Source organism: Mytilus trossulus, chromosome 10 (assembly GCF_036588685.1).
Source record: "Mytilus trossulus isolate FHL-02 chromosome 10, PNRI_Mtr1.1.1.hap1, whole genome shotgun sequence".
Lineage (NCBI taxonomy): Eukaryota > Metazoa > Mollusca > Bivalvia > Mytilida > Mytilidae > Mytilus > Mytilus trossulus.
The window spans coordinates 17,824,047-17,836,099 of record NC_086382.1 but is presented as its reverse complement, the minus strand read 5'-3'; the positions used below and the strand labels follow the sequence as shown (position 1 = coordinate 17,836,099).

Genomic DNA, 12,053 nt, shown 5'->3' with positions numbered 1-12,053 from the left:
CTGTTGATTATTTTCATTTAATCTAGGTGTGGTTAGTTTGATCTTACATTGTAGTTGTTCATTGGTCAATATTTGATTATGACGTAAAATTTTCATGCTTTCATCTGAAATTCCCATTGTGACGACATGAAAAGACAGAGAAATATATTTCACCTCCAAATCTTGTGCAATACTATATTTATCCACTCTTGACTGTGTCAAAAACAATTGATTTTAATATGGCCTAAAGGAATGTGTACTTTTTTATCGTCAAGGATCAAAAATTACTGTTATAAATGTCATAATAAAAATATTGTCTATTGTCTATAACGTAAGGGTACCCAAATTGCACCTAGTACCCAAATTGCACCTATTTAGCAAAAATAGCAACGGAAATCTTACAAGATTTCCTAAAGACCAAACAATTTGTATTTTTATTATTTGATACTATGCACATCTTTCAAAGTAGGTAAAACTATTTAAATATGCACAGAACGTTCACAGTATTTATCAACAAATGAAGTGTTTACTGAAAAAGCAAAATGTACTGAAACGTCGCCATGCGACGTCATCAAAACGTCATCTTTTTAAAAGGAGCAAATACAATATGTTACAAGTATCAATTCTTAAAAAATAATAATAGAAAGCATGGACTAATATCCAAATGTTCAAAATATTTAAAGAAATTAATCAAATGCTCTGTTATTAGACTTTTGACAATGCAAATTTAAGCATGGATGCAATTTGGGTACTCCTCACTTCAGAATAATTGATGGTTTGGAGGTCAGTTTAGACCAATTTTTCTGATTCCATATGGATTAAAAATCAAATTGGTGTACCTATATAATAAAGAAGGATAGGGCTACAAAATAAACACATTAAGGACATTTATTTCTTGATGATAAAAAAACGTAGGTGAAAAAACTGTCAAAATAGGTGCAATTTGGGTACCGTCACGTTATTGTCTATTGTCATTTGGCATTTTTTTTTAACGGTTATTAGTGAAGACAGGGGTACCAAGATTCCCAGGGGATTACAAGTATCACCCTCAAAATCTTCTATTTGGAGATAGATTTGTACGCATCTATTTATATTTTATCTGCGAAAGAAAATACACTTGCTCAGTTGCTGAAGTGGCTCTCTTTCTCGTCCTTAAGAGCACACATAACTTCTAAAACGTAAAAAAAAAAACATGTGAAAGGTATGAAAAATAATGCATTGTAACAATGAAAACATACATCATCTTTAAGGGGGTTCGCGGGTCTAAATCATTTATATAGGATTTCTCTATATTTTTCTATATAATGAACTTTATCTTATAGTTAATAGAAAAATAAAATAAAAAAGTGGTGTCACCGTTCATTTGCGCTCACAATCTGTCTTCGAAAGAAGCATACATTTTTGTAAAAGTGGTTTTTTTCTGTTGAAGCTGAGACTACTATAACATGTGTTATAGTAGTCTCAGGTTGAAGTAATAGGAGAAATAAAGTTAATATCGAAATAAAAAAAGAAATTTATAACAGAAATCGCTCAAATTTTTCAATAATTTAGTTTAAGTACAGCTTATATGGAAATTGTATTAAAAAATATAGGTCAACGGTGAGTTGAAAAAGATATTTCAATTTAAAAGCCAAAAAAAGGCATTTTTTCCACCAAAGGGAGATAATTTGGAACTTTTTCAATGATGTATACATTTTAAAAGTCATCTGGAGCCAACACGAATTGATTGTTTTGAATGATTTTTGTACCATATGATAAAGTAACAACTACAAAAGGTAACAAATAAAATTTGTAATGAAAAACAAATGTTTAATTTTTTCTGAAATTTTTATACCCTCGAGCCTCCTTAAATGCAAAATAACAATAAATTTGTGCTTTCTTGAACAAAAAAAAATCACCATGAACATGATGAATTAGGTTCCCCAAAATTTAGATATATATTTTTCATTATTTCTTTTGATGAACATTATTTATATAACTAAAATGGAGGAAATTAAAAACAAAGCTTATGATCCGATCTTTTAATTAATTTTCACATTTTTGTTTTTGACTTGTAGCCAACATGATGTCAATAATTTATGGATCAATAAACCTTGATACACGATATTTCACCAACCTCCTCTAGTCCTCTAATATAGGCCTTCGCATTATATAATTCATTATTTAACATTTTCATGTTGATATTTTTATTTTTTGTCTAATGCATGGCACATTGATAGTGAGAAAAAAAAATCAAAACAATAAATAGAAATAGTAAATAATTCTCCTGAGGTCATATGTTATAGGACTACACCCTCCTCCATATTTTTTATTATGATTGTAGTCCAAATAATTATGACGTCTTGAAAGAATATAATAGCCTTTCAAGACGTCATAATTATTTGGACTATTATGATTGTGGATGAATTTAGGGGAAAAAATGGTAGGAGTATGAAAAAAAGGGAATACTTGAACAACAATAAATAATGTTCACCTAAGATTTAAACTTAATTTATTAGATAAAAAAAGCTGTATTTAGTGCATTATTTCATTTGCATTTTAGAAACAGAAACAAAAGATCTCAGTGGACAAATGGTGGATCACTTAGGTGTCAGAAAGCAAATTTATATATACATGTAGGATCAGGTAAGTATAAAGTAATTAATCACTCAGGTGTCACACAGTTTATAAACACTATCTTATCTTGTAAAAACTTGAAAGATTGAATTTTATATTTAGCCTAAATATAAGAATAATAGTAAATTTACAAATCGTTTTTTATGCTTGCTTATTTTTTGTATAATAATTCCTGAAGTATTAGTTCAGGACAGGGACTAAAATCTTAGTATTTTGTATAACTTTTAAAGTAATAATGTTTTTCAGTTTTTATCAACTTTTATTGTTGCTCAATATTTATATTAAGATGATCAGATAATTCTAATTTTCAAAACTATACAATTTGTCATCTCTTTTAGAAATGGAAAATAAAGATCATGTGCCAGATACCACACCAACAAAAGAAAACCCATTTGATTGCTGTTTTTGCCTTAGTTCTGGAATTTCTGTTAAATTTAGTTTCAATGGAAAGAAATGTTCTGATTATGACTTTAGTTCTAAATTAAAATTAGTTTTTGGTTCAGATAGTTTTGATTTGATTGATGAATTATTTCAAAATGAAGCCTCAGTTTGTAGAAATTGTTTTTCCTCATTTTCTCGTTTATTTGATTTTATTTCATCTAGTAAACATTGTTTTCCCACTTTTTTGCATCAAAAAACACAGAAGAAGAGAATGGCCAATTTTTCTCCAGAAATATGCCAGGATTTGGGGTAAAAGATTAGATATAGATTTAGAATTAGAATTGATATTCTATTTTGAATAAGCTATATAATTATGTAGATTTGATGCCCCACCTAGGAGCATTACATTTGTGTCTGTGGATTAATTCCTTCATCTTTTATTCTGTCTGTTCTCTTCGAGTTTCAATAATAAGTTAAAGTAGTTATAAATGAAGTTGAAGTCCAATCAGTCCAATCAAGTGGAAACTTAGTACACATGTTCTCTATAACATGATAATATGATCTTTCTAATGTTAAAGCCAAATGACAGTTTTGACCACAATTTCATGTTCCAGTGAAAATGATACTGTGAGTGCTGAATGGGTGTTCTATGAACACATTCTTGTTAACATATGAAATATAATTGAATACATATAAAAGAAGAGGTCTGTGTCATGATGGTCTCTTAAGGATAGTTGTCTCATTGTCAATCATACCACATCTTATTTTTGATATATATATCATGTTTTCAAGATTACCCATGAGAATAATAAACACCAGAAAACAGACCAGTTACCTCCATTTAGCGGTAATGTCTGTAAAAAAAAAAGGAATAAAGTCCTAAATTCTTCAAGATGACAATTTTTTTCTGTACTTTTATTAAGAATGAATATTGGATTGAGGATAAAATAAATAGGAATTAATTATTTAAGAAACACTTTTACTTGTATTTTTACTGAGTATGACAGAAGAACAAGTTTTTTTTACAATTTGTTGTTTAGAAAGGCTTATTTCTTTTTTAGAGCAACATCAGTAACAGATGAAGTACCAGTCCCTGATGATACTTTAATATTTAGTCAGTAAGTTTTTTTGTAGACTTTTTGTCTTACGTATTCCTAAAAAGAAAGGAATCCAAAAAGTACCTGTACAAAATGTTTGGTCTATTTACACAAAAATATTACAGAAACACCTGGGCTAATCTAACTGTTATATATTGTTTTGCTTAAAATATGATATTGCATTAGGAAATGCAAATAACCACATACAATTATTCGATATAAATACAGCTGGAATTTACAATATATACAACCTTGCAATAGCATGTAAAAACATTTATTTATTGAGAAGAGACTGCCAGATATTTTAGCTTGCAGAGAAACTGTTTTTCCTTTTTGAAAAAATTATGTTTAAAAATTAATAAAGAAAAATCTGGCTAGGATTCAAACTCATGCTTCTGAGATATCATGACATATATAATATATATATATAGAAGTCTATAAAAAGGAGCAACCAGCAATTTTACTAGGTACCAGATTGTCTAGGAGAGATGATACTGTGCAGATAAGGAGAAAGGGAAATTTGCAAAAATATGTATATTTCAGTTTAGATGCAACTACTGTACATCATGGAAATGCAAAGGTGAAAAAGACTGTAGGGTTAAGCAAGTAAGTTTCATAAGTTTACAAACAAATTTTCTTGAAAGTTTTGAATAATTAATTGAGAAAAAAAGAGATGTGTTTAACTGATTATGATCTTGTATGCTTATATAAAATTAGATATATTTATAAAATAATATTTTGTTACTGCTTGAATTTTTTAAACAAAATTAATACTTTTCCTACATGAACAACCATGTTCACTGCGAATTATTTATATCATTTATGAAATCTATTTTACTTCTTCACTCTTCACACTTAATCACAAGTCCTACGGCCATGGCTTGTAAATTGTTTTCGACCTTGTGAATTTCTTCTCTACAAGCCAACAGATTCCAACTATAATGTTCCAAAAATTAATTTGAAGACTGTCTACTTAATGTGTCTTAAAACTGCTTCAAATATAACTATAAATGTTTTAATGCTATAGTTACTGATTGAAAGTTAAACATATGCTTAACATTCTTCTGCTTTTTTTGTTGTTGATTGTTTTTTCCAAGTGTGACAGCAACATAAATAAAATCTACTTATAAATCAACAGAGAACATGGTTACAGCAAGACACCAAATATCAGAAGATCAACTGCTAGTATCAGTGCAAATGAGTAAGTTACCTCTTCCATTTGATACTGCCACTCTTATGAGTTTAAAATATATAGTTACAAAATTTGAAATTGAATTATCTCATCTGCCATGATTTGTTTAAAAAGGGGATGTTAATAATTTAAATTTTCAATAAAGACAAACAGCACCATAACCATTACATTTTGTATTAGAGCTATTTTCCTAAAGTATGTAGTTTAAAGGTTTGGTTTGCTTGTGTGTTTGCTAATTTGTTTGTATAAATTTTGCTGAAGCATCCTATGGCATTATATAACTTTAGCCCGAACTATCTTTTGATTGAAATTTTAAATTTATTGATAATACTCAAGGAAACAGTTATCAAAAAAGAAAACCAAACCTTTGAACTACTTGCATTAGGAAAATAGCTTTAAAGGGTATTAATTAAAAAATCAATTCTTGTTAAAATTTTATATGAACTTTATTTTGGTTGTATTTAACTAGTGAAATAGAAGAACATGCATACAGCAGGCCCAAACCCCCCTCTTGTAGGGAACTATTTCAATTTTGAAAGTGTGTTGGACTCTTTTGTTGAAAACATCAGAACAAATGACAAAAAACAGACAGTACCAGGTATTTTGACTCTTAACCTAGTGGATAGCATATGAATTAAGAACATCTTACATATACAGGATTTGTTTTTAATATTTTTTTGGTCAACATAAGAAATTTTATACTTCATTTTATAATGCCATATTTTGACTGGCTTACACAAGGGTGTTTATTTACTCTATCACATGGCTGAGCGGGCAAAATTTTTATAAATGTCACCCTCTCGTCGGGACCAATCAAAATTGATAATTTAAAGGACAATGAACTGAATTACATCAAATAATTAAACACAATGCTTTAGTTCTGTGTGTTAGCTCAGATTTTAGTATTTGGCAAAATGAAAAAAAAAATCTTGCCTCACTTTTTTTTTTTTTTTAATACCTTGGCTTCGCTGCGATTGACAATGTTTTCTCAAGGTAACAATCTGCTCTATCACCCTCTCTGCTATGTTTTGTTTATATAATGTTGTACCTCAAATATTATGTCAAGATTACATTTACAATATACAACTGCCTGCATGATATTTTTTCCCTGTTGACCTTCTAATAATAAATGAAATAAAACTGGTAACACAAAAATAGGTACATTAATTGAAACAATTTGTAAATTGGACAAAAATTTGAATGCTTTCATTTGCAATGATTGAATTTTAGATGACATAAGAGTGAGTGATGTATTTATAAGGCAAAGAGCAAGATCATTGATAAATCAGGAAGTTAAAAATGTGAGTACTAAAAGAATTGGAGAACAAAGTCTGCTTCTAACCAGGAAAAAAATGGAGCATTTATCAGAAGATACCAGTAAATTGTGTGATTCCATTATAGAAGAAATGAAAAACAGGTAACAATATAAATAACATTATCCTGATTTAGTGTAACTTCTCACAATTTGATTGGTCGATATTGCCCTATTAAATAAATTTCTGCAGATTTTTTTTCTTCCGTCAATTGGAATTATCTCCCTTATACCATTGACCTAATAAAAACAATTGAGTTGCTTTACAGGCCTAATATTTTTAATTTTATAGAGATTTAGTTTAAATATGTAACATATATTTTGTTGATAGGTTTGGCTTCCCCTCGCCTGATATAAATTTTATTGACCCGATAAATACTTGTACTAGGACAATTGAACACGGTGTAACTAATAATATAGCAGGTATCCTGCTCTGAGCATTCCTGTTAAAAAACTTTTTGTTTGAAACATTTTTCCAAGTATCATTCAGCCTACAATTTAAAAATTCCAATCTTCTTCACAGTGCTGTATTAAATTATTGATTTTTTTTCCAGAAAAAAACTTCCATTACCAAGGGGAGATTACTTTATTGAATTTAAAAAGACACAATTTGTGTTTCCTGATTTTTTTTAGAATATATAAATCATACGTTTAAATTAACAGTGCTCAATATTGTAATCAATTATCAATATAATCATGTTCATGTTTTAACTACTGATTAATTTAGGACACCATTTCTATTGGAAATAATGCTTTCTGCATTTGATGAAAAACATCTACAAGGGCAAAAAAGCAGAATAACTGGATCATTGGCCATAGTATACAGCATTCTTATGTTTGCAAGAAATGCAGAAATGAGTGCATTTCAAAGAATGATGACAGCAATTTGTATAAGGGGACGAGCAGAAGATATGGTATTCATAAAAAAAAAATGTTCAGATACTCTGACAGTTAATTTTTTATTTTGAAAAATTTATAAATAAATTTTATATTTAATGTAATACATGTACATGCAACTGAAAAATTCTGAATTCTTAGTTTGGAATGTAATGATTGATAACAAGTAATAGTTAAATACAGAACTATTTATACTGAAATGTATTTCTACGCACATTTTAATCATTTTAGATTGTGTTTGATTAATTTATTACTTTGAGCACTTATATATCATTTCAATGAAAGATGTACATTTTGTTTTGTTTCATAGCTTATTACTAGATTGAACAGAGTAGGTGTTACATTGTCACCAACCAGTAAGCAGAGATTGATAAAAGAAGCAGGAGAAATCAGCCATAAAGCTCTGTGTGATTATTTAAAGGAAAAGCCACTGCTAAAAATAACTGGGGACAATCTGGACATATACATTAAAAGTCGATGTGTTTCAATAGATAAAGGAAATACAGATTTACATTTATTTGCCTCGAATGCCTTAACTAGCAGGTTATCTTCTGTAGACATGGACAACAGAACCCCCGTAGTTCCTGAAGTTAATGGAGATGTTTTAAAACTAACAGAGGCAGAAATTGACAACATGAAATATTCATATTCAATATTGGTAATAATTTAAGTAGATGAATATAAAGTAATTGATGAATGATGTTGAAATTGTTTTGTAAATTTCATCCTACTTTAATTTTAGAAAGAAAAAAAAACTTATTTGCTTTTATTTATACACAACTTTGTTTCGAATATACTTCTTTTATCTCATTGTGGTGATAAGCAGTTTGAAATGGTAAGTATATAAACACATGCATGCCTTTTTGCTTTTAAAAAATGCTTAGATGTATATCAGTTTTCAACTAACTTTTAACATGCTTACAATAATGGTGGTGGCTTTTTGTCTTTATCCTTCTTTTCAGCTTAATTGCACTTACAAATTATATGTAAATTCAGAGCTTTAAATTACTTACCTTAATAGAAAATTTATTTTTGTATTCCTTAAATGTGAATGCCAAAGGATATTTTATTCAAAACTGTAATGATGTTCCAATTTTTAATTTAAGTTTTAATAACACCATCAATATCTGAATTTACAGAAGTTTGGTCAGTTTTATAGAAATAGTAAAACTCAACTAGCTTACAATTGCTGCTTAACATTTCCACTGCATTGCCTTTCCAAGCTTTAGCACTAACATGAAAATTGTACAAACAGAGTCTTTATCAGGAGAATACACGTGTTAGTGTTAGTTGGATCGAACCCAAAGGGAGACCAGAATAAGTACAATGCTACTTTACATAACATTTAGCAGTTACTAATAGAAATTAACCTTCTGGAATATTATGACATCATTCTCTCAATATTTCATATATATTTTATGTTTAATATAAAGAGCTAAATATTACCTTTACAAATTTCCAAAAGGTTGAATTCTATGTAATAATAGCTTATGCTTGAATATTGCATGAAAACATCTCAGCTTTGCTTATAGCTTCGCAACTTGTGAAACAGAAAACTGTTAAATAATCTAGGAATCAGGTTCATTGTGACTTTGAGAATATAAATTAACATTAAAAAAAAGAACACTGTTCATTTGCATTTTGAGTGTGGTCTAACAGAGTCTTTGTAATTATGTTTATCAACTCCGAGAAAATGACTTATTAAAATTTGGTAAAGGTTTGTTTTACTAAAACAGGATTCTTACAAATTTTGAAAATAGAAAATTTTGTTTGGAAATTTTGGTTCCATCTTTGTATACCACAAAGTATTGACTGACTGACATTATCATTTGATATAAGTTATTAATTCTTCATTGACTAGTAATTCTAATGCTACAACACTTTCTTACATGGCATCAATTGACAATTGATGCTATGGGACGTATGCGCAAGCGCAGACTGCATATGACAGATTTTAAATACATGTTTCAACGATGTTTTCTGTCAGTTTCATTAGAATGGAGATAACAATATTATATTTTAAGCTCTGACGGCATCAATTGGGGATTTGATGGTCGCAAATACCCGTTTACTATCTCCCCTAACGCTTCACCAGTAAACTTAATTTGCGACCATCAAATCCCCAATTGATGCTGTCGGAGCTTTAAATACAATACAGTTATCTCCCAAATAGATGGTATTAAATGTATAATGAATTTCTTGTTTATCTTGTAAACTGTTCTTAATTAATATAATTTATTCAAGAATTAATTTTGAAGTTTTTAGTTGTGTGGAAAAGTTGAGGAGAAAGCTATTTACTTTCAGATTGCAAGAATTTTGAGTACGTTGGATCAATTTAAATGGATGTCAACAGTAGTACCAGTACACATAAACCATGGCTATAGTGCTGGAATGTCCCAAAAAAGCCAAGTGTTCCAGTTACCGATCCAACACAAAAATGAGGCCAAATATGAAGATATTCTTGATATCATGGATTCTTATGAGAAATTGCTGCAAAAAACATTTCAGGAATCCCATGGTTTGTTGTTGTCAGTTGTAATAATCTCCTTTATGGACACTACCATTAACTCACTTAATTACTGTTAGTGTTTATTTAAATTAATGTTATGTTATTTTGACTGAATGTAATGCTGTTATATACAGAATAATAGGTAGTTTCATTTTTGATACTGACTGTATCATGTGGAATATCAAGACGAGTCCATTAGGGCGAGTTAAGATATTTCACATGATATAGTCAGTATCAAAAACGAAACTACCTATTATTCTGTTTATCGGTAATTATGATGTCACACAATGTATTGCCTAATATTTAATACAGCCAGTAAGTTGATACTCGAAAATATTATTCAGTAAGATTAAAGGGAAACTATACGAATTACCGATAAATCGAAAGTAACGCTATTATATTGATTGTAATGCTATTATTTTAAATGTAATGCTATTTTGATTCCCTAAATTTTAAAATTGTTCATTTTCAAAACTGAAATTGTTCCAATATTAACAAAATTCTAGATATTTTGATGTTTTTCAAACATGGACATCTTTTTTCTTGTCGTCACAATAGGAACTTCAATGGAAATTAAGAGAACGTCTTTTTTAAATTTCTATCACTTATTTGCTGAAAATTGATATTTCACTGGTGAGTAGAAATATTTTCCTCGCACCACTCAGGATATGTGAAAAAGCACCAAAATTGAGGAACAGAAAGTAAACAATTTAATTATCGTATTGACTTCCAACAATGAAAGCAATGAGAAAGCACACACCACATATCCAGTAGTAAAAGGCAGCAAAAAAATTATTATGTAATATATGGCCTGATTTTATCATTTATGGGCCAAAAAAACAACCAAATATGTAAAGTTCTTATATTTTTATATTCAGGAACAGTTGAATTGTTAGATGAATTTGGAGTTATTGCATCTGGTGACCAACTGACCAAAGTCAGATTTGAAGGCGCAAAAAGACTACGTCTCATGTCTCCAACAACATCGGGAAGACTTGATCATTTGAGACCAGTTGTTATTGAGCTGTGGCATCTTAAACAAGATTACTTAGAAGTTTGTATGAATAAAATATCATTTTAATTATAGAATGCAGCCACAATTAGTGATGGTTTGGCCAAATATGACCTGAAATAATGGAGTCAGATTTTGTCTTGTCAATGTATATTATAATTCAGTGCTAAATCATTAAGTTTGACAGATAATTTTGGTTGTTAAGAAATTGCTCTGATTAAATTAACATATGAATAAAAGGAGACTTGGATTATCCAGGGATCTGACAGCAACCCATTGGTAAAAAATAAAATTATACTTGAAGTTTCATGTTTTCTGTCTAATATGTTCTGTGTACTATTTTTTGTGATTTTGTCTGTTGATCTTTTAAATTTTTTAGACATGGCTTTCTAAGTTCATTTTCAACTAATAACTAAATATCCACTAACAAAATTATTGCTACTAGAAATCCATGTCATATAACAATCCTCTCACTATCAAGTAAGAATTACAAAATATGACAGTTCAAGTGGAAAAGTATGTTGATTTTTTTTTAAATTTCCATATCTTTAGTATTGAATGAACACATGGGTACATAGTCCTCAAACATGATAACATCTTTATTATATATATCTATAGACAAAGGCTTTGTTGAGGCATGTATATCAGATGTGGACTTTTGACGAGGTCAATGCCTTTTTCTGCTTATATATGGATCTGCATTTTTTAACTGTATTATGCAATGAATTAAACATGTAAATGAAAATTCAATTTGTTTTAACAACTGCATAGTTTGTTGCATTACCATTCTTGTATTATTTTCATCTGTATTAAACATAACATTCTTGAAATCTCATGATAAACTTGCAAATTTTCTTTTCTGATGTCGCACGTCCTCTGTGTTAGTTATGTGTCTCATGATGTCTCAAATCTAAATTTAGCAAGATTTTTTTTACATTGATCAATAATATACATATAATATGTAACATGGGATCAATATATGAAGAAATAGAAACAAGGCGTCAGATTTGTAAAATAACAGTTGAATCATGTGATTGTCATATCCAATGAAAATAGTA

The 12,053-nt window shown here is 29.1% G+C and overlaps 1 protein-coding gene across 1 annotated transcript in view; it reads left to right on the top strand.

Moving 5' to 3' along the window:
• The first annotated feature begins 310 nt into the window (after window positions 1–310).
• LOC134686972 (uncharacterized) overlaps window positions 311–12,053 on the top strand; it is a 31,867-nt gene continuing 20,124 nt past the window's right edge. Inside the window, exons 1-11 of the mRNA XM_063546869.1 lie at window positions 311–1,180; window positions 2,522–2,604; window positions 3,239–3,285; window positions 4,038–4,094; window positions 4,617–4,679; window positions 5,212–5,274; window positions 6,496–6,682; window positions 7,305–7,491; window positions 7,785–8,132; window positions 9,779–9,992; window positions 10,862–11,037. Of these exons, the coding sequence (XP_063402939.1) occupies window positions 5,217–5,274; window positions 6,496–6,682; window positions 7,305–7,491; window positions 7,785–8,132; window positions 9,779–9,992; window positions 10,862–11,037 (1,170 nt within the window). The 5' untranslated portion in view covers window positions 311–1,180; window positions 2,522–2,604; window positions 3,239–3,285; ... (1 more) ...; window positions 4,617–4,679; window positions 5,212–5,216. The remainder of the gene's footprint in view (window positions 1,181–2,521; window positions 2,605–3,238; window positions 3,286–4,037; window positions 4,095–4,616; window positions 4,680–5,211; window positions 5,275–6,495; window positions 6,683–7,304; window positions 7,492–7,784; window positions 8,133–9,778; window positions 9,993–10,861; window positions 11,038–12,053) is intronic.